This window comes from Macaca fascicularis, chromosome 14 (genome assembly GCF_037993035.2).
Source record: "Macaca fascicularis isolate 582-1 chromosome 14, T2T-MFA8v1.1".
In the NCBI taxonomy this organism is placed as follows: Eukaryota; Metazoa; Chordata; class Mammalia; order Primates; family Cercopithecidae; genus Macaca; species Macaca fascicularis.
Window position 1 is genome coordinate 32,966,516 of NC_088388.1, and position 24,085 is coordinate 32,990,600.

A 24,085-nucleotide genomic window follows, 5' to 3' on the forward strand; every position below is an offset into this window, starting at 1 on the left:
TTTTTTTAGTTTATAATGTTTTACTATGATTTTGGGATTTTTTTTCATAGAGCAAAAATTATAAGCATAAAAACTCAGGTATCAGAAAGACTCAAAAGGCTGTTTTTCACTTTGTTCAGATTTTGTTTCCAGGCATTAAGTGTGTCATACAGTTGTTGCCACTGCTGTTTTCCAAATGTCCGATGTGTGCTATGACTAAAAATTGAAAAATTAAACACAGTGTTAGTCAATCTATTATCCTCTGGTATTTTTTTTTATAATACTACAGATTTGAATCCAGTTAAAAGCAATATTAAATATACACGAGACATAATTTAGAATTGTAAAAGAATTTAAGAATTACATAATTATTTTAAAAAAATCTTTACTGTATTGATCCTAAGCCTTCTAATTCTCCTGAACAACTATATAAAGCAGACATAAAAGTCATTAGTATTCTAGCCAATGCTAAGCCATTAAATGAAATGTGCTGGAAAATAGGACTCTTTCATTAAATAAGCTAATCACATTCAGTCTGAACTTTAATAAAATTATGATAAATAGCAACTATTTAACTACAGTCAACTGATAACACCACCTTGGTTCTCTAAACATTTAAGTGAAATAATTGAAACAAACTAAATCGTTCTATAAAATGCCGCAAAGCATTAAATATCTTACCTGACAACTACTTTTCTCTGGGTCTGATCAATTTTGCAGTAGACCATTTTAGTTCTTACCGCTGAAAAAAGATGTTTTACATTGTATGTTATATGGAAAATTTCCAAGAAAAATAGCTAAGGTATGAAAACTGTGACCAAGTGAGCCATAATAAAACTTTACACTGTTTCCCAACACTGCACACTGACTGTTTAAATCTAATAAGCAAAACAGTATGAGGCAAGCAAGTGGAAGGTCATGCATTTCTCATATGGCTGCTGGGATCATCTATATTAAATAAATATTGCATACAGTTTTTTGGTTTTTTTTTTAAAGTATTCTAGGTGTTCTTCCCCTACCATCTCATATAGGGAAATAAACTAATTTCCTACTAAGTTATTACTTCTTTATAGAAGACTTAGATCATTAGGGGAAAAAAGGTCAATAGTTCTGTATCTTTTATTAATCTTAATTACATAATCCCAACTTTCAAATTTAAAAAACTCAGATAAAACTCCTGAGCAGTTAAGTTGCTTTATAATCCAATTGTTCAGGAAGAAGTTCTTTCTAGGCTCATCATAAAAAAACTGGTAATGGTTAACACTTGTAGATAACTTACTATGTGCCAGGCACTGTGCTTTACCTGTATTAATTCATTTAATCCTTACAACCACAAATGAATCCCTACATTCCTGTTTCACAAAGGAAGGGCCTGGTCTTAAATCCACGTCTTAAAACCATAATGGTGTATTGCCTAAGTGTCTTTCTTCTATGTGATTTCAAGGGATAGAATACAGCAGTTTATATTTCTACTAATTTTTACCCTACAACAAATACATCCACTAATCTACTAAACACACATCTGCTACAAACAAATTTTTGTTGTGTAAGGTTCAGTTTCCAGATAAAAGTCTTACTATGATCCATGTAGATGAGAAATTCTAGAAATAAATGAAAATGTTCCGTCTTACCGTCAATAACAAATGCTTCAACATCATCAGCTCCAATCTGAAGTTCTTGCTGCATTGTATCAAAAGAAATTTCTTTATTTTCCACTGCCATTCCCATAAAAGTAAGTAGTCTCATTTTTGCCATATTCTGTTCATGTAATAGGCCTACATAACAGAATAGTGAAGCCTGATGAGTGTTCATACTAATTAAAGAGCTGCACTTTTAAAGAAAACTTAAGGAATTACCCAGTCCTGATCCAATTACGTCTCATGTTAAGCTGCGGACATTATTTTTACTTTTGTAATTGCAGAAATTATTGTGTGGGCACTTACACAGAATAATTTTGACAAAGCTTCTTATATTTATTTGCAAACTATAAACTGACTCCATGGAGTATTAAAAATAATTTTTCTATAGTACCATAGGTGATAGATTCAAAGTTAAGAATGGGCCATAAAATGATTATTTGTAGACCCTAAAAGTTTTGTACATTTTACATTTTTAAATAGTTATACATTTTAGGAGATAAAATCTACAAAGTACATTTCATAAGAACAATTTCTATTTAGTTAAATTACCTAAGCTTATTTTTCGCACTAATAGCTCTTCATTTAAACACAGAGGATTTCTCATCTACTTACTAGTTTTTTCTGTGTTACTATTACTGGTAAACGTGAGGTTTTAAAATATTTTCACAAACATTTTCAGTTATGAAAACATTCCATTTTGCTTCAGGTCACTATTTAAAACTCAAAACTACTTACAAATCAAAACTCTTGAAGTGTGTGTGTCATTTAACATTTATAGGCCAAAACAGTTAGTACTAGATATAAAGAGTACTATTAACAGTGATAATTGTTCTTTATAAGGCAAAAGTAGAAAACTGCACAAATAATTCAAATTTTGCATTATAATTTCTTTTCTTTTTTTTTTTTTTTTTTGAGATGGAGTCTCGCCCTGTTGCCTAGGCTGGAGTGCAGTGGTGCTATCTCGGCTCACTGCAAGCTCTACCTCCTGGGTTCACGCCATTCTCCTGCCTCAGCCTCCCAAGCAGCTGGGACTACAGGCACCCGCCACCTCGCCCATCTAATTTTTGTATTTTTAGTAGAGACGGGGTTTCATCGTGTTAGCCAGGATGGTCTTGATCTCCTGACCTCATGATCCGCCCACCTCAGCCTCCCAAAGTTCTGGGATTATAGGCGTGAGCCACCACGCCCGGCTTGCATTATAATTTCTAATGAAATATGCTGTTATAATTATTCAGATAACAATGTGTTAGGCCTAGAAGAAAACTTAAGGAATTACCCAGTCCTGATCCTTTCACTAAAAACAAAACTAGGGAGCAAAGAGATTAAATGGTGACTTATCGTAAAAAAGTAGCAGTGATAGGCCTAGAATAGGTTCATTTCTGAAATAAAGGGCTAGAAACTTTAAAAATTAGGAATCCTAAATATATAACCTAGTCCTAAGAGCAGAATTCTAACACAATATCATATATACCTGTTTTGATGCTAATTATAAAACCAAGTTTCTAAAACTAATCTAGATTTACATGTTCCTTTTCACTGAACTTTTACATTATGTAAAATCAGCAAATGATCAATCAAGTGCCCTCTAATACATTCAGAGCTTCAAGTCTGTATTGTTTAAAAAGTTATCTCTCTAAACACTCCATAAATAAATTTTAAGTTTATAACATTCCTATATTAGTGGAAGATTAGGGAAGCCCATTAACACAGGGCATGATCATCTGTTAATTAGCTATAATTATGATACAGGCTTCCTATTTGGCACAGATTCAACAAAAACATGGCCATCATAACTCAAATGAATGAGGTACACAACTAAGTATTGCTAACTGGGTTTAATGGAAATCTACAGGCATCAAGGAATCAATTAGTGCACATTAACCCTAATTAACAAATGCAAATTAGATGCTGATTAACTTTCTGAAGCAAAAGGTAACAACTGGATAACACCGGATTACATGTGAACATGTTAGGGCAATTCAGTTGACACAAGATAATGCTACTGTTGGCCTAAGTTGTCAGTGTTAATAAAAGAAAATGTTCTGACAAACTGATTGCAACTTGTGGAATCTAGATAGTTGTCACTAGGCTTTCAGCTGTAATAAATGTTTAATTATACAATTAAAAAATATACACATTAATATAAAGATGTTTTCTGAAAAGCAGATAAACAAATTTCTAATAGAATACTGATGTGCACAGATGTTCAAGAAATGTAAGGCAAATGAAGGAATTTGAATTCTGGTTGGCACAATAAGCAATGTTACGAATTTTTTCCTATCAATGAACAAGTATTCAAGATTTTTTCAAAAATTCCTTAACATTCTCAGTTCTACTGGCATAGACAGACAATTCTTTCAATATGATAAAATGTAGACAGACAATTCTTTCAATATGATAAAATGATAGAAACTTCTGAAATCTATATTTTAAATACTCCTAAAATTAAATCTATTTTACTGTTCATCTTTTCTACAGTTACAATCTTACCATAAATGAAAAAACTTATCAGAGGAACGAAGATTATTTCTAGGCAGAATTCCATAAAACCGTTATCTATTTTACACGTGAAAACTTGCATCTAAAAACACTTTAAATTGATGTTTAAACTAACTTTAAAACAGAGAACCAAAGTTAAAACCATTAGGACTCTTGTTCTGAAAAATCAAACTACTAAGGCAGTGCAGTGTGAGTTAAAGATTTTGTAGGAAGCCGTGCTTTGTTTCATAAAACTAAAATACTATCTTCAAGGAGGAAGTCACAGTGTGCTGTGTCGTATTTCAATTTTAAAGTTATAAAAAATCTAATTTATGGAAACATTTATTCATTACTAATATGTCAAAACCTTAATGCAGTAATAAAAAAATGTGCTTCATTGAGCAATTTCTGCATTGTCACTGACCCCTGTCTTAAAATGCTGCAATATAGAAAACCCAATTTTAATGCATGCAATAGCTTATGAACCAGTGCTCCTTTGAAACAGTCAATTACACATCAATGGGGGAGTGTCAAAGTGTTAATTACTACTCCTTTTTCCTTGGTGCGTAAATAAAGAGGTTGCTGACATTAACATTCCATCACATAGCTTCATGCCACAAAACAAATTAACTGGGACAGAATGTGGTTTTCTGGGTCTAGTGCACCTGGCAAAGCTTTATACACAAACACACATCTACTTTATCTTGGTGTATTTCAAATGCCTTATTATGTTTAGAAAAAGTCAATCTTCCCCAATTCCAATGGAGGCACATAATTTACAGGTGACAAACATTTATGATTACCAAATTGAAGACTAAGTATAATCAACGTAGATCATACATTCATCTGTATCCTCATGAACCAGGAAGACTAGTCTCAAAAAACAAAAAAAAAATTCAGTCTTAATATGGAAAATATAATCAATCTCTAATGTATTTTGCTTATTGCCTAGTAGGAAAACAAAGCAGCTTAGCTTCACAGTTGACTCCAGTGTAAAACAAACTGGTAGTTTACAACATTTAAAACCTGTTCAACTGCAGATTTTCTAAGTTTTCTCTTTGTATTTTAACATGTTAAAAACATGTTCCAGAAGGAAATTAAAATATTGAACATATATAGGGTTTGCTCAATAAGATTTGATTCAATTTGACAAACATTTCCTGAACTCTGATATGCTAGACAAGAAAATTCAAAGATAAAAAAATAATAAAGACTATGCTGTTTTCAACAAACTGCAGTTAGAAAAGTCTTACTATCATGTAAAATTACATTTCCATTATCTAATTCCATCTTTCAGATCTAACTGGCAATACTATATATACTTCTGTGATTTGTTAATGGCAGGGGTATCCAAGCATAAAATACTACAGTAGAGGGGGGAAAAACTATTTGTTACCATTCTGTGGCTATGGCTTAAAAAAAGGAACCAAAAATACAAATAACCATATATCTAAGGAATAAGGTCTTCTACAAAGAAACAATATTATTTTAAGAATGTTTAGCTTAATAAAGTACCTTTAATCATCAAATTTTATCAGCTCTTAAAACATTTCTGAAAGTTACCATTATGACCAAAGTAATGGTAATTCTTTCAGTTGCTTTTCTGCTCACTCCCCCATCCCTAAATTTTAAAAACAAATGTACCAATGGAACCATTTCTATCTCAATCTTCTCCAAGCACCCGATTCTTGCTGTAACTTTACCTCAAAGAATTGTGGTACAGAAGAGCTGGAAGGGCCTAAAGTTCAGCAAGCTCTTAAATGAGACAAAAAGGGTCCAAGTTGTTTTCTCTTTTTCTTGTGGAGACGGAGCCTTACTCTGTCTTCCAGGCTGGAGTGCAGTGATACGATCTCAACTCACTGCAACCTCTGCCTCCGGAGTTCCAGTGGTTCTCTTGCCTGAAGATCCTGAGTAGCTGGCACTACAGGTGTGTGCCACCATGCCCACTAATTTTTGTATTTTTAGAAGAAATGGGGTTTTGCCATGTTGGCCAGGCTGGTCTTGAACTCGTGACCTCAAGTGATCCACCCACCTCAACCTCCCAAAGTGCTGGGATTACAGGGCGCCAAGTTGTTTTCTTTTTTTGTTGTTGTTGAGACGCAGTCTTGCTCTGTTGCCCAGGCTGGAGTGCAGTGGCAGGATCTTGGCTCACTGCAACCTCCACCTCTGACCCCGCCTCCCGGGTTCAACCTCCCAAGGCTGATTCTCCTACTCAGCCTCCCGAGTAGCTGGGACTACAGGCGCCCGCCACCACACCCGACTAATTTTTTTGTATTTTTAGTAGAGACAGGGTTTCACCATGTTAGTTAGCCAGGATGGTCTCGACCTCCTGACCTTGTGATCTACCCGCCTCAGCCTCCAAAGTGCTGGGATTACACCTGTGAGCCACTGCGTCCAGTCCCAACTTGTTTTCATACTCCCAGTTTCATTCTCTATCACAAATGCCACCTCCTACACCTTCTTGGTTTCTGATTCTCAATTCACTCTAAGTAATATTTTAAACTACCTATTTTTGTGCTGTTCTATCATACACGACTCCTTTTAGGATTATCTACAAATAAGGCCACAACCATACTTGCTGGACCACACAGTACATAACTGTTAGTGTAGCATGTTCCCACCTCTGTCTGTGCCTCAAAGAATAAACCCCAAAACTTACCAAGTGAATCAATGAAGTCTTTATTATTCTGATAAAACTTGACATATGATGCCAATTTAGCACTCACAAAAATGGTTAAAAGCTATACAGATAAGAGACAAAAAAGATACCATCAATACAGAATTAAGATTTAAGATATTTTAACATATTGTAAGATATTTTAAGACACTGTAAAGATATTTTAAAGATACTCCTACATTTTGTTCAATGCAGAAATATCATTCTGTTTCATCAAATTACCAAACCATCTGCTTTCATATGGCTCACTTTTAAAATGAATCAATAAATACACTGAGCTCTAAATTATCCACACTGAAAGATGGTGGCTAATGGCATAGTCCAGATGCACAACAGTCCAAAATATATTTATACTTGCATTTGAAAAATGTTCATGTGTTTTTAAATATCAGATTTATCTTCCTAAGTGGGGCTAGGAACAATATATATGTAATAAAAAAGAAACTTGTATTATCTAAGTCTATAATGGTGAGTAAGTGAGAAGATGAAAGAAAGGGAGGTGGCCGGGCGCAGTGGCTCACGCCTGTAATCCCAATACTTTGGGAGGTCAAAGTGGGCAGATCACTTGAGGTCAGGAGTTGGAGACCAGATCAACATGGCAAAACCCGTCTCTACTAAAAATACAAAACTTAGTTGGGTGTGGTGGCATGTGCCTATAATCTCAGCTACTTCTCCTGGAGGTTGAGGCAGGAGAATCGCTTAAACCAAAGAGGCGGAGGTTGCAGTAAGCCAAGATCATGCCACTGCACTCCAGCCTGGTGAGAGTGAGACTCTGTCTCAAAAAAAAAAAAAAAAAAAAAAAAAAGAAAGAAATTAAGAAAGGGAGGAAGAATAGGACTGTGCTCAGTGGTTGGAGAAAAGCTGGTCTTAAATATGTCTGTTCCTGATATAAAAAGAATAAATAGTTCTTTATCTTTCCGTATCTTGCCATTAGTCACTTTTATTAATGCAAAGAAAAAGAGTCCTGCTTTTCTTTGGAAAATTTAGGAAAGGAGAACATTTTTCACATTAAAGGATAAACTACTTACATCATGAATAAGCTCGCCTTCCAAAAACTTCACTGGTTTTAAAGTAAGAAGGTGGTCAAAAAGAAATGCATTTGGGTCTTTCAATGCTCGTACAATACACCTTAATTAGAGAACAAAAAATGTAAGCTCAGGGTTTTGAAATCCTAGCTTTTCACTGAGTTTTTGCAGATCATAAAATATACTTAATTCAGTAAAATATCTAACAGTCCAAAACATATATACAACATTTAAAAAGTTACAGGATAGGGTTAAGACAGGCCAATAAATTTATCAGGTTCATCTGTTTTAACAAAATGAAATATATTAATTGTAGGAAAAAAACACAGCTGGAGAGAAAGCACCAAGGTAATCAAATAGCAAGCAGCAGCCAGAACCATATGCCAGACACTAAGTGCTTCACTTGCCTTATATCTCATTTATTCCTCCCAACAACCTAGGAGACAGTATTAACCATGCCCCCTTTATCAACTATGAAGCAGCTCAGAAGTGCTAATTAAGAGATGGAGTAAGAATGTGAATGGAGGCAGTCTGACCTCAAAGTCAAGGATCTTTACCACCAACTTCCCTTTTTACCAACTCCTATCATGTAGAGGTTCACACAAAGTAATGACCACGTAAAGAAGTTTCACAATCCTTATTACAAAGATTTAGAAAACTGATTCTATTCTTGTTACCAGTTAGATCTAAGACTGTTAAAAGCCCTTATTCTCATTAGCAATGGGTTAATTCTTGGCAAGCCATCAACTTTCCACCTATAAGCTTTAATATTAAGGTTAATTGGCCCAAGATTAGGTTCTAATTCTTGGGTTGGGATCATTATCCCCATACCAGCAATACCCCCACCCAGTAAACACCATGCAGCTATTTCATATTCAAGCTACAGTTCTTCCAATATCAAACCTTGAATTTTAGTATCCACATTAGAATCACCAGCAAATGCACACTATCAAACGGCTCTGGATCACTCATGGTTGCAAACACGATTTCAGTTACATAATTTAATACTGTAGCTCACCTCTAAACTGCTGACAAACCCTCATTAGAGTAACGTTTAACAGTACCTGTGGGCATCAACGCGAGCCTGGGAAGCATTATCCTCTGTGTAACTTCCAAGCAATTCCACCATGACTTTTGAAGCAGCATCACTAAAAAGAAATACTGCTTTAGGAACTTGAAAGTATTACTGCTATTCATTCGTTTAAAAATATTTTTAAGAGGTAGGTAGTGTGCTGATGACATATGTAATGGTGACTAAGAGAGACAAAATCCCTGTCTATGGGAAAAGTCATGAAACTTTCCTTTTAGTAGGAAAGATGGACAACTAGGAAAATAAGTGCTATGAAGGAAATAAATGGTGATGTAATCAAAGCAACAAGAAAGGAAAGGCTACTTTATGTACAGTGAGAAAGCAAAGTCTCCCTCAGAAGAGATGACATGTAAGCTGAGACCAAAAGGATGTAAAATATCCTTTTCTTGGCCATGAAAAGAGCTGGGTTCATGAAAGGTGGGGTAAGATGACTTTCCAAGCAGAGGGAAGACCAAGTATAAAGGCCCTAGGTGGAAAAAAACTTTTGTGTCCCAGAAACTGTTAGGACAGTATGGCTGAAGTTGAGACAAGACCAAATATTTAAATAACTCTACTTAAGATACCCTTCCAATTAAGTTATTCTTACAGTTAGACAGATGATCAGTTCTCACTGCAGTAAACAGGGCAAAATAAATGCAGTCATTCAAACTTGACTTTTAGAAAATGTTTATCTTTACTCCTCATGACTTCCTTTAAACTGTGGAAACTTTAGCTTATAGAAAGCTTTGTTAACGAGGAGGAAGAGGTTTTTTTTTCCTTTTTTCAATTTCTAAAAATACTTACTCCCCATATCTGAGTTCAACCTGGGCAAAATCAGCAGGAACTGTATCATTTATTTTAAAATGATAAATGCTATCTAAAACTTCTCTCAAAACTAAGGTTTACTAAGATTCAGAAATATCACTATAAGCATGGCTAAGTGGTAACCTACAACTTCTTCTTTCTTTTTTTTTTTTTTCTTCGAGACAGAGGCTCGCTCTGTCGCCCAGGCTGGAGTGCACTGGCGTGATCTCGGCTCACTGCAAGCTCCACCCCCCGGGTTCACACCATTCTCCTGCCTCAGCCTCCCGAGTAGCTGGGACCACAGGCGCCCACCAGCACGCCTGGTCTCGATCTCCTGATCTCGTGTTCCACTCGCCTCAACCTCCCAAAGTGCTGGGATTACAGGTGTGAGCCACCGCGCCCAGCCGGTAACCCGCATCTTAAATGTAGTGATACAAATGCCTAAGCACAATGGCACGTGCCAATAGTCCCAGCTACTCAAGAGGCTTGCTTGAGCCCAGGAATTCAAGGCTTTTTGCACTACAATTGCACCTGTGAACAGCCAAATACCCACTGCACTCCAGCGTGGGCAACATGGTCACACCCCGCCTCTAAAAATAAAAAATTAATATTGAACTCAACCTGGAAGAGGCCATGATCCACAGGAGCCAGAGCAGCTGAAAAACTTGTTTACTGGTGGTCTGAGCTTTGAAACCAGAGATAGTAGTTTTAGAGAATATTTTAAGAAATTGGAGCACACTCACAGGTTGTGTGGTAATCAGACCCCCAAACAAAATGTTCCAGAGACTGTGGCTTTGTGACTTACTCTTGTGTTGAAGAGGTGGATGCAGCAATGTGTGCTCGATCACACAAAGCTGAGGCATGCAATGGAACCAAAGACAGCTGTAGAGAGAGTTCTGGGAAGGCCAGCGCCCATCCAACATTTGTTGGTGATGTTAAAGAAGATACAGAAGAACATAATTTGAGAGACTACTTTGCAAAGTATGGCAAGATTGAAACCACAGAAGTTCATGGAGGACAGACAGAATGGAAAAAAGATAGGATTTGCTTTTGTAACTTTTGATGATCATGATACAGTTGGTAAAATTGTGGTTCAGAAATAACACTCTATTACCAGGCGTTAGTGAAGTGAAAAGGGCCCTTTTTAAACAACAGATGCCGTTGTAGAGTGGATCTAGCAACTTTATGGGTTGTGGAGGAAACTCTGGAGATGGCAGTTTTGGCCATGGGTAGAAACTCTGGTGGAAGAGGAGGCTATGGTGCTGGGGTGGTGGCAGCAGAAGTTGTTATGGAGGAGGGGTTGCTGGATATAATGGATTTGAAGGTGCTGGTGGCAACTACAGCAGTTGTCCTGGTTTTGATAGTGGGGGCGGGTATGGTGGTGGTAGATATGGTGGCAGCAGTGGAGGACATGATAGTTACAATGAAGAAGGAAATTTGGGGAGTGGTAATTATGGTGGTGGTGAGAACTATAATGATTTTGGATATTACAGTGGACAATGACAATCAAATTACGGACCCATGCATGAAAGGGGGCAGTTTTGGTGGATAAAGCTTGGGCAGTCTCTATGGTGGTAAATATGGTAGCACAAGGTTCTAAAAACAGCAGAAAAGGGCTACAGTTTTTAGCAGGAGCACAAGCAAGGAGAAGTCAGAAAAGCCGCAAGTTGCTTTGAGGCAATCATCCAAATGCATTGGAGGAACTGTACAAATCTGCCACCGAGGAATGATGATCCACAGTCAGAAAAGTTACTGCAGCTTAAACAGGAAAGCCTTCCCTTGTTCAGGACTGTCATAGCCAAAGTTTGCAAAAAGTGCAGCTATTCATTAATGCGGTGTAGTGTCAACTAGATGTACATTCCTGAGGTCTTTTATCTGTTGTAGCTTTGTCTTTTTCTTTTCATTACACTGGGTATGTTGCCCTGTAAATTATGGTAGTGTAGTCGTACCAGGAATAAAAAACTAAGGAATTTTAAACTTTTCAATAAAAATTAAAATGTATAATGATTTAACTATAAAAATGCAAAGAAAAACTTTTTTAAAAATCACATCTTACTCATTATCTCGTACCACACTGTAAGGACAGGTACAAGTCATTTTCCAGTTTTAGCAACCACAGTGTACTTCAATCTTCTCAGCTAAAGAAATCTTTTTAATCCATTTGAAGCACACATCATGGTGTCTGACATGTAAGGGCTTACTTACCAGTATCACCCTTTAAAATGCACAACAGACACCATGTGCATCAACCACCAATATAAATAAAGTCATGAAGGGGGCACCTATAAACGTGAAGCATTTTTACTTAATTGCTAGGCAAACTCTCAAAATTTTACTAATTAAAATATGTTAAAATATGTATTTTATGTGTTCTAAAGAAGAAAACCAACTCTCAACATTTAGATCGGCAGAATGTCAGAAATTTCATGTTTAAGCAAGTATCCCCTTCCAGTGCCCTACTGTGGATAGCATTTATCCACTCAGTGCCCAATAAGTGCTATCTTCTTGGGAATGCAATGGTTAGCAGAGGTTCCTTGCCTTCACTTAGCCTACAACTTTACTTTCAACCAAGGGTGTTAAATGCTAGGATACAAGCAGAGGGTGCTGTAAAAGGGAGGCACTAACCGAAATACGAGGGGTGTTTCTGACAGAGGAATGAAGCTGACTGTAATAAGACTACTTAGACAAGGGGTAGGCACACTTTCTGTAAAGGGCCAGAGAGTAAATATTTTAAGCTTTGCAAGCTGTATGGTATCTGTCGTAACTAAACTCTTGGCAAAAGCAGGCACAGACAATATGTAAATGAATATGCATGGATGTAATACCAATGTTATGGACCCTGAAATCTGAATTTCATATAATGTCCATATATCATGAAATACAACCCTTTCTTTGATTTTCTTTCTCAATCATTTAAAAATGTAAAAACCATTCTTAGTACACAGGCTATACAAGAACCAGGGCCACCTCCTGGTCCAGACTGGCAAAGAGCATGGTGCTTTTATACCTGACATAGGCTCGCTATGTCTAGGGTGTGATAAGCAAGAGGAAGGACATGGGTGGAGAGAGGGAATATTTTACATTAACACAAAGTTTTTTGTAATCTGCCACTGCACCATCCAAAAATGATGGGATGCTTCACCACATTCACCAAGCTCATGCTACAGGAGTAGGTTGAAGCCCATGTTGGAAAGGCCCCCCATCCCTTCTTTTTTTAGGAAAAAAAGCCAAATTTCACTTTTTAAAAGGTTCAAAGATGAGTGAAAACTACTTCTAATCTTTATAGTTGTCTTTAACTTAGTAGGTCAAATTTATAGAAATAGATTTAGAGCAGCTCTGGAGAACAGAGTAAAGCAAAATTACTGGCCCTACTTCTCTTTAAAAAACATCCCCACCTACTTATACTGCCTGTTAAGTTATAAGTTAGTTCATTACTTTTGAATACCTCTTCTTACAATCCACAAGGGCCTCATAAAGTAGTCTTAAAAGGGTGTGCTTTTTTTCAGTTGTGAGATTCCAGTCAGAAATCCATTTTCTAACCTACAAGAGATTGACAAAAGGAGAAAACTGAGTAACATATTTATTATAAAAGTACATTTCTGGCCGCGCATGGTGGCTCACGCCTATAATCCCAGCACTTTGGAAGGCCAAGGTGGGTGGATCACCTGAGGTCGGGAGCTCGAGACCAGCCTGACCAACACAGAGAAACCACGTCTCTACCAAAAACACAAAATTAGCTGGGCATGGTGGCGCAGGCTTGTAATCCCAGCTAGTCAGGAGGCAGAGGCAGGAGAGGTGCTTGAACCCTGGAGGCGGAGGTTGTGGTGAGCTGAGATTGTGCCATTGCACTCCAGCCTGAGCAACAACAGTGAAACTCCGTCTCAAAAAAAAAGTACATCTCTTATAACCAGAACAACTATTCCACACGGTAACTCACTTGATCCAGCTCAGTGGGAATGTACTGGATGGCCCCACAAGATGCTGCCACTTTAATAAGGCTGCAATACACTGTATATCTTACAGGAGTATTCTTGTCCATCCCATGGAAAAGGTTGCTTAACCTGGTTAACAAACAAACAATGTTTGAAATCAGCAACCAGTTTTAAGTTGAGGTTAGCTCTCACCACAAACCTGTAGCGGATACTGTTAACAACTTCATATTACAAAGAAAGAAACTAGGGCACAGAAAGGTCAAGCCACTTGCCAAAGGTCACAGCTAATAAGAGCCACAGCTGAGAGTCAAGTTCCAGAATTCCTGCTCTGAACCATTAAAAGTTAGTAACATGAGCCAGGTGTGGTGGCTCACACCTGTAATCCCAGCACTTTGGGAGGCCGAGGCAGGCGGATCACGAGGTCAGGAGATTGAGACCATTCTGGCTAACACAGTGAAACCCCATCTCTACTAAAAATATCAAAAAAAAAGAAAAAAAATTGAGCCGGGCATGGTGGCAGGCACCTGTGGTCCCAGCTACTCGGGAGGCTGAGGGAAGAGAATGGCGTGAACCCAGGAGGCGGAGGTTGCAGTGAGCCGAGATCACGCCACTGCACTCCAGCCTGGGCGAAAGAGTGATGCTCCGTCTCAACAACAGCAGCAAAAAAGTTAGTAACATGAAAACAGCCCCTTGAAAAACCGAGTTTCTTTCAGATTTCAACTTACAACTGCAGTCTCAGAGATGGGCGTTCACCTTCGCGAAATTTGACCAGCTTTTCACATAGGCTTTCAATCAAAGCTTCTTGCTTGTCTGGTTCCAGGATCAAGAGTAGGGATACCACACTGTTCATCACACTTTCAACATCTACACAAGTATGGATAACAAAATCAACAGTGATACTACAATACTCAATGCGTCTAGTTAAGTATGTATTTCCAGTGTTTTAATACAATGAAGACCATCAAATATAAGATACTTTTGCAATCAGAAAGCAACTTGTATATTTTATTAAAGAGGAAGGAAATTGTTACCTAAGATGTGGTTTCTTTTTTTTTTTTTCAGATGAAGTCTCGCTCTCTCGCCCAGGCTGGAGGGCAGTGGTACAATCTCCACTCACTGCAACCTCTGCCTCCCGGGTTCCAGCGATTCTCCCGTCTCAGCCGCCCGAGTAGCTGGGACTACAGGAGTCCGCCACCACACCTGGCTAATTTTTGTATTTTTAGTAGAGACGGGATTTCACCATATTGGCCAGACTGGTCTTGAACTCTTGACCTTGTGATCCACCTGTCTTGGCTTCCCAAAGTGCTGGGATTACAGGTGTGAGCCACTACACCTGGCCTAAGATGTGGTTTCTAACTAGGTAAAACAGAGACTGATTTACATGTATATAAAGTTTCAATTTTTACTGTCATGATATTCAATCATTTGGAAGTTACTGGTATGATTTGGGGCTAGGATATTTTCTTAATTAAGGAAAACTTTGTATATACATGTAGGAAATCAGAAATTAAAGCTGTCAACTCTCTGCTTGAATTAGTTATTTTTAAGTATTACAGATATTAATCATATCCCAAATTTAATCTCTAATTTTTTCACATATGTGCTGCTGAAATCAGCATCCAAGTTTGATCTCTAAACCTTACCTAGAGATTTCTGAACTCACAATTCTGAAAATTTCCCATTCTATCTCAATAAATAGGAAACTGGCCTAGTAATTAAATGGCTATTAGATTACTTGAAATTGTATCCCATTTGATGTTAATCTAAAATTTATGAACAGGAAAGAGCTTCATTTTTTTCTTCATTTTATTCTGAGATTATCAGCATTTAGTGTAATAACACTTAAGAAATATACCTGTGTATAAAATAGAGGTTTTCTCAAAATAGGTTTACTTTATAGGCATAATAGATTACACAAACTGAAAGCATGTGTGAAGGTAAGATTGAAAACAACGGTGCTTAGAGCCTGGTTAACAGTGTATTGTATAGTTGAAATAGCTAGAAGAGAACTGTTGAATGTTTCCAACATAAAGAAAAGATGTGTGATATTCCAGTTACCCTGGTTTGATCATTACACATTGCATACATGTATCAAAATATCACCTGTGCCCCCAAAATATGTACAACCACTACCCATCTATTTAAAAGTCCTTAAGTCTAAAATTCAAAACATATAAATACAGTCAGCCTTCTGTATCTGAGGGTTCCAAATCCTCCTTGCCTCAGATAATGAGGGACGACTGTATAATTCACAAGAAAAATTCAAAAGATTTTATTGGGAAATATTAGAAAAAATTAAAAACAAACCTTTATCATCCTCCTTCAGACACACATCACAGGCTTCAATAATTTGAGCTAAATCAACATGAAGTCCACCTTCTGAGTTCTCTTCTGAAATCTCAGCTCCTTTAGATTTCAGATAAGCACGAAGCTCAGCAGCCTGTTGAGGATTGCTCTATTATAAAACTGACTATAAATGACAAAGCACAATCTCAAATTCTGTCCTCTTTCTGAAAAACTAAAATGCAAATACTGTATTCCACAACTATTTCAAATAATGTTGAAGACTCCTCCCTCACCTCATCCATCTTGGCAATCCCACAAGAGCCACAGGTTTTCCTCCACGAGGTCCAGTGGCTCCTTAGAGATGCTCCAGCCCCCATGGATTACCTTCAGATTTTCTCTCATGTAGTCCGCACCCTGCTGGACTTCCAGCACACAGCAAAAACCTTTTTGATAATATAACCCAAAGGGTTTGGTGGGGGTGTGGCTGTTGGGGAGAAGAAATCAATCTGACTTGGCAGATTTCACTTTTTTGAAAGAAATGAACAATAGTATTGCTCTCAAGTACACGCATTAACCACGGTTACTAGAAAAGTTACAGACATTACCTTGGCAAAAGGGTAATCATTTGTTAATTAGTTGAGAATCTATTTGAGATAATAAGCATTTTGGTTCACAAAAGGGTAATGCCTGTAAATGTTGCCTTAAAATTACATCGAACTGCATCTACTATGCAACTAATCTCTTAGAAATGCATACCTGAGTCAGCATGCATCTTCGGACCTATAAAAACACAACTACAGTACCACATTCAGTCACTTGGACATTTCCTACCCTACTACCAAATTATATACATCTATTCCATTTTTCTTCTGGGACTCTACCTATGGCAGCCAAACAAATGAAGACTTTTTTTTTTTGAGATGGAGTTTTGCTCTTATTGCCCAGGCTGGAGTGCAATGGTGTGAGTGGAGTGGCGCAATCTCGGCTCACTGCAACCTCTGCCTCTGGGGTTCAAGCAATTCTCCAGCCTCAGCCTCCCAAGCAGCTGGGATTACAGGCATGTGCCACCATGCCCAGCTAATTTTGTATTTTTAGTAGAGGCAGGGTTTCATCATGTTGGTCAGGCTGGTCTCGAACACCTGACCTCAGGTGATCCACTGGTCTCCCAAGTACTAAGCCACCGTGCCCAGCCTGGTTTTAAAGATAATTAAATGAGAATGTGCAACAGGAAGATGAAAGGATACCATTAGTAAATGCACTGGCATTACATTTTCTAGACCAAGCCAAAAAAAAAAATCAAAACCATCAAGATTTTTAAACCCCCAAGTATGTTTAGTTGCCTCAGGAAAGTATTAAACCTGCAGATTTGACGGTACTATCCTTTCAGGTAACAAGCACACAGTAACTTCATATAGGAGTTGGTATTATAAGCAAGATTTAAAAAAGAAAACAAACTGTCGCCATGTCAGAGAAAACAAAAATACCACCAGAAATTATGCTTCATGCTTCTCTATGGAGGAAACAGATACAAAGCAAACTTTTTCTAAGAGTTATTCAACCACGTTTCCTGTTTTTCTGTCATCCTCACTGCCACAAGTGGTTATGGAGCAGCATAAGCAAAGGAAAACAAAAAAAGATTAAGAATTCCATTTAACTCTAACCAAGCTGAGAATTTGACCAAAGTTAAACTAATCCTGAGCAATTTCATATTTCCCTGAAAGGACTGGCTACAATGCAACTGATGTTACAAGAACAGAAGCATAGCCTGAGAAGACACTTTAACATATGATCAATGACAAGAACTTTCTCCATTCACAAATCCCTTCGTATGTTAGAAAGAAAAAAAAAAAAAAAAATCCAAACAATTTCTCAGTTAACCTAACAGCCAACTGTTGGTAACATGCTTCCATTTCAAATCAGGTATTTTTTTTTTGTCTTTCATATCTTCCTATCTGTGTTTAACCCCCTCCCCATCCTTGATCTTTTCTCCGCCTTTTGCATTTTCCCTTCTTACTTTGCTCTTCTGAGCATCGGAACTGCATTCCTACCATGGGGGGAGGGGTAATCACTCCCTCCCGCAATTCTGTAAGTTGTCTTAGACATGCGAAATTTATATGATATTCAATAATTTGGAAGTTACTTCCATGTTAGTAGAGTAACAGAAATAAAACGACAAACTTGGACTTCACAGAAGAGTTTTCAGTTAATACAAAATTAACTTAAAAGAATACCATGTCATGTTTAACTCCCAATTAAGGTTAAACTTTTGTTGTGGGGAAAATGAGAACCATCAGCCCTGTATACCAAAGAGCAAACGCCAAACGGGAAATTTAAAAATATCAGTATGGTCCATCAGGTGTATGCCTCACAGAATTTAAGAGGTGAACTGACACCATACTTCCGGGGTACAGAACAACTCTCACCCTTGTACAAGTAGGAATAGAAAGCAAATATAAAATACGGGTCGTCTTCGCCTGTGATCGCACAGTAATACGGGGATTCTGATCTTATTTTATTATTATTTATTTTTTTGAGAGGGACTTTCGCTCTATCGCCCAGGTTGGAGTGCAGCGGCGAGATCTTGGCTCACTGCAAACTCCGCCTCCCGAGTTCAAGCGATTCTCTTGCCTCAGCCTCCACAGTAGCTGGGACTACAGGCGCGTGCCACCACGCCTACGTAAATTTTTGTATTTTTAGTAGAGACGGGGTTTCACCGTGTTAGCCAGGTGGTCTCGATCTCCTGACCTCGTGATCCGCCCGCCTTAGCCTCCCAGTGTTGGGATTACAGGGGTGAGCCACCGCGCCCGGACTGGCATTTTGATCTTTAGCACAAAATTACTTTTCCCTATCCTGCTTATGCTGACTACAGATTCACCACCTCCTACTCCGGACGTGGCTGCATGTGAGGAAAGGAAGCCGACATCATTCCTAATCAGTCTAAAAGTACTATGTCGTCAGAAGTGAGTCCCGACGCGGACCAGGAAGCTAGCGGTGGAGCGTCGGGACCCGCGCTGGGACGGCCGGCAGGCGAGCTGGTGCGAATCGAGGCCAGGAACGCGCGCCCCAGCCACGCGGCCTCCCCATTCTGGCGTGTAGGACAGCTGCGGGTGTCAGCCCCGGCCGCCCCGGCCCAGGCTCAGCAGCGGTCCCTCGCGCTACTGAGACATCCCCCACCCCACTGTGGCGGCACCCGCAGTCCAAGGCACACCTGATCTTCCTCACTGATGTCGATGAAGGCCGGGACGCTCATGGCGAAGACCCGGGTACAGCTGACACTCCACTCGCAAGACCACGCCGACCGGAAAAGGGAACTGGACCGCGCTACGCTGCCGCGCAACTGTTTCCGGGTCACCCTGTGCGGGGACCTGTTGGGGCGGGGCCTTGAGAGCCAATCCTACCGCGCGCTCTCGCCGCGGAGCGCAGCAGGGCGTGGCGTACGCGCTCGGGCTGGCCTAGTAGGTGGGACTTACTGGGTCTCCACCTAGCGACGCTTGTCGCGACCTCCAGGTTCCCGGCCCGTGTAGCTATCTGCTTTGATGTTGCCTCCCGCTGGCGCCTCCCCAAGTCCACCTTCCCTTGAAATGTTAAGCTTATTGGGTCTTACCAAGTATGGATGGGTTTGTGTGGACCTGGAACTTTCCTGTACTGCTGTTGGGAACATAAAATGGTGCAGTCACTTTGCAGAGGAGCGGCGGTTTCTCAAAAAGTTCAGCATCCACCCAGCATATGACCCAGCTATTATACTAAGTATTTACCCAAACTGTGTGTCCTTACAAAGACTTGTACAAGAATGTTCACTACCGCTTTTAAGAAATAGCAGCTTTGGCTGGGCGCAGTGGCTCTCACGCCTGTAATCCCAGCACTTTGGGAGGCCGAGGAGGGCGGATTACTTGGGGTCAGGAGTTGGAGACCAGCCTGGGCAACATGGCAAAACCCCGTCTCTACTAAACATACAAAAACTACCCGGGCATAGTGGCGTGCGCCTGTAATCCCAGCTAGTCAGGAGGCTGAGGCAGGAGAATCGCTTCAATCTGGGAGAAGGAGGTTGCCGTGAGCCCAGGCCGTGCCACTGCACTCCAGCCTGGGCGACAGAGCGACACTCCATCTCATAAAGTATAGAATTCAGTAGTTTTTTAGTATTTTCACAGTTGCACAGCCATCACCACTGTTTAATTTTAGAACATTTTCATCACCCCAAAAAGAAACTACCCATCAGCAATCACTCCCCAGACCCCGGCCCCACCCCTCGCCAGACCCCCTGGCCCCACCCCTCTCCAGGCCCCCCTTCTCCGTCCCCACCCCTCTCCAGACCCCCCGGCCCCACCCCTCCCCAGACTCCCGGCCCCACCCCTCCCTAGACCCCGGGCCCCACCCCTCTCCAGACCCCCTGGCCCCACCCTCTCCAGACCCCCTGGCCCCACCCCTCTCCAGCCCCTGGCAAACACTACATTTTGTCTCTATGAATTTGCCTTTTCTGGACCTTTCATGTAAGTGGAATCACAAAATACACAGTAGCCTGTCTGACTTACTAAATTTAGCATAATGTTTTCAAGGCTCGCCAATGTATCAGTCCTATATTCCTTTTTATTGCTTATAATACTACATTGTTATGGATATACCACATTGTGTTGATCTGTTCATCAGTTGGTGGACATTTGGGTTGTTTCTATTTTTTGGCTATTATGAATAATGTTTCCATGAACGTTAGTGCACAAGATTTTGTGTGTACGTATATTTCTCTTAGGTATGTACCTATGAGTGGAATCAGTGGCTTATATAGTAACTTTATGTTTAGCTTTTTTAGGAGGCAGTTTCCAGAAAGTTAACACTTTATTTTCAATAGCCAAAAAACAGGAAACAACCCAAATGTTCATCAACAGATGAATGAAGTGGATCAAGAAATTGTTATACATCTGCTTAATGGAATACTGCTGTGCAACAAAAAAAGATGAATTATTGATACATGCAAAAACACAGATGAATCTTTTTTTTTTCAGTCTCTCCAGCCTGGGTGACAAAGTGAGTGAGACTCCATCTCTTAAAACAAAAATTTGATTTTTGTTCTTTAGTTGACAATCCCAAAATAATTTTGCTCAGTTAAGGAAGCCAGACATACTGTATGATTCCATTTATATAAAACTCCAGAAAATAGAAACTATAATGGCAGCATTATAGACTGCTGTTGCCTGGGGGCAGGGACTGGGTAAAGTGGAGGGAAAGATGGATACAGAGGGGCTTGAGGAAGCTTTTGGGGGTTATGGATGTGTTCATTATTTTGATTGTGATTGTGTCATGATTGTATACATATATAAAATTTTTCAAATTGTGCAGTTTAAAAATGTGCAGTTTATTGATACCACAATTATACTACAATATAAAATAAGTGCCAAGCAAAGGAAAAAAACAAAGTTGAGGGGACAGAGGACACAAAACATCTGGCTAGACTAAATTTGAAAGGATTCATTCTTGCATGGAATAACCTTAACAATGTGGAAACTGAAACTGAAGGCAGGGAACCTGTGTCATGTTCACCCTGCATTTCCACACCCACCTCAGTGCCCAGCCCACAGCAGATAGTCAACAAATACTAGTTGATTCTGAAGGAATAATCCCTGGGCTCCTCCCCTCCAATTATTATTGCAAAGTTCGAGGAATACAAACTCAAAAATACAATACCATTTTATCAAATATTTAAAAGACTTGTCTCTTTTTTACTATTGTTGTTATTATTTTTTTCATTCTGTGATCCTTGTGAAGTAAAAGAACACCCAAGGAAATTCTTGAGAGGGGTGGTGAGAGGATATGGACAGTTATTTAAAACTTTAAACTTTCATTCATTCGAAAACACACACACACAACACAGGATGAGGGTGTGGCAGGCCCAGTAGTCTTGGGAAATGCAACATTTGGGCAGGAAATGCCTGTCCTCACCTAGGTCAGGATGAATCTTGTGAGACAAAGTAGCAAACCTAAGAAGGTATGTTTGCTCATTCTGTTTGCTGGAGAATTTCGCAAAGTCCCTGACTCTGTGACTGAGGGCAACCCTCTGGAAGAATACCCTAAAGATAAACGGGATAGAGCACAGGTCCCCATTCTCTTGCCTGAATCACTGCAGTTTTAGAAAGGATAAGTTCAATGATCCTAGCCTCTGCCTCTTCGTGTGCATGAGGTAATGTCTGACAGCAATAATGATTATGCCTCCAAAATCTGTAACCAGATGGACCCTGGCACCCAAACCATTATGAGATTTTGCTCTAATGTAACTTCTGAGCACATTTAATGTAACTTCTGAGCACAGGCAGAGCCACCACTGACGTACACAAGCTGTGTGCTGAAACACTGCTTTGGAGCAGTCTAACAGAAACTTTGGAAGACTCTCCCAGGTTGCAATCCTCAGTAAGACCTCTGAATAAACCTAACTTTAATTCTTTAAAAGCTTGGCTGGCGCGGTGACTCATGCCTGTAATCCCAGCACTTTGGGAGTCCAAGGCAGGTGGATCACTTGAGGCCAGGAGTTCCAGGCCAGCTTGGCCAACATGGCGAAACCCTGTCTCTACTGAAAATACAAAAATTAGCCGGGACCTGGTGGGCTGAGGCAGGAGAATCACTTGAACTCAGGAGGTGGAGGTTGCAGTGAGCCGAGATCAAGCCACTGCACTCCAGCCTGGGCGACAGAGTGAGACTCCATCTAAAAAAAAAAAAAAAAAATGGAAAACAAAAGAAATCACCAGGGAGTTGAACAAAGCCCCATCAAAGCCCCATCATCTGCAAGGCGGTATTCTCTTAGTTTAATTTTTACCTGAAAAATACAACCAAATATTTACAGTTTTTCTTTATTGTTCAATTTGTCTGTGTTCCATTTGTTATCTCCTTTCTGATTAAAAATTCTGGAAAATGTGGATTTAACTGTGTTTTTAAGTATTCTATTTGCAAGAGCCATATTAATATATTCACTTGAAATTTTATTATTGGAGCAAAGCTGTATTTTTTTACAAGAATGCTTTGCATGACAGTAACATCTAAAATTTGTTTTCAAGTCTGTATCAGCATCTCAAAACAATGGAATTATTCATCTGATAAATGAAAGGATATTTTTATGCTAAAATAGTATATGTGGCCGGGCGCTGTAGCTCACGCCTGTAATCTCAGTACTTTGGGAGGCTGAGGCAGGCAGATCACCTGAGGTCAGGAGTTTGATCAAGACCAGCCTTGCCAACAGGGTGCAACTCCATCTCTACTAAAAATACAAAAATTAGCCGGGCTTGATGGTGAGTACCTGTAATCCCAGCTACTTGTGAGGCTGAGGCAGGAGAATCGGTTGAACCCGGGAGGCGGAGGTTCCAGTGAGCTGAGATCGCGCCACTACACTCCAGCATGCACGACAAAAGCAAGACTCTGTCTCGAAGAAAGAAAAAATAGTATATGTAGTGGATTACCTAAATACTATGTATAGAGGGTAATCCATTCTAAATGGGTGTCTTTTATAATATATTAGCACATCATACTTTTACTGAGCTGATAAACTGCGAGCTCTGAAAAAGTGGAGATGTGTTCATTATTGCATCCCATCCCTTTTTTATCAACGTGCCTGATACAGAGAAGATGCAAAAGTATTTGTTGTATTAGTGAATGATACTGTAAATGTTAACTCACTAGATTGATTTGCGACAAATCTCTGAAAATTGCTTTAAATTTTAATTTTGAATGAAAAAATTTTAATTTTGAATCAAAATGAGTGATCACAACATTCTAGGAACACATGGAAAAGATTTTTAAGTGTGACAAAGACTGTCAACCTGATATCCACCCTCTTATTCCTTAGCAGCAGAACTAAGGTATAGTTGTAGGTGCCACAATGCACCCGTCTATGAGACGAAATTGATCAACCTTCTTATACCTAGGTGTAGCTGGTGAGATGTGGATGGAAATTTTGAGAGCAGTTTCTAGGAAAGCTCTTTCTTGGAACTGACTCTTTTGCCCTTGCCCCCCTGCCACCCCCCACTATTTTTTTTTTTTTCCTGCCTAAAACATGGATTTGATGGTGGGTGCTACAGCAACCAAACTAAAACTAAGATTTGGCCTTGGTGGAGGCCATGTGGTGGAGAGGAAAAATGGAAGGAGCCCATATCCCTGATGACATTAGGAGAGTGTGATGCCAGCCCATGACGGCCTACCCATGAATTTAATAAACCTCC

At 39.4% G+C, this 24,085-nt stretch overlaps 1 protein-coding gene across 5 annotated transcripts; it reads right to left on the reverse strand.

Moving 5' to 3' along the window:
- On the reverse strand, positions 1-19,199 carry EIF3M (eukaryotic translation initiation factor 3 subunit M). Of its 5 annotated transcripts, XM_005578268.3 has the most exons (11): positions 19,099-19,199; positions 15,912-16,044; positions 14,330-14,468; positions 13,610-13,733; positions 13,118-13,212; positions 8,864-8,947; positions 7,803-7,902; positions 6,757-6,838; positions 1,611-1,754; positions 661-721; positions 1-195 (listed from the first exon to the last, which is right to left on the reverse strand). In XM_005578268.3, the coding sequence occupies exons 1-11, from the start codon at positions 19,138-19,140 to the stop codon at positions 75-77; spliced, it is 1,125 nt and encodes a 374-aa protein (XP_005578325.1). In that variant the 5' UTR covers positions 19,141-19,199; the 3' UTR covers positions 1-74. The 5 variants fall into 5 exon arrangements, with proteins under 5 accessions (XP_005578325.1, XP_073870095.1, XP_045227587.1 ...); XM_074013994.1 differs by lacking the exons at positions 14,330-14,468; positions 15,912-16,044; XM_045371652.2 differs by lacking the exons at positions 13,118-13,212; positions 13,610-13,733.
- Positions 19,200-24,085: the final 4,886 nt, after the last annotated feature.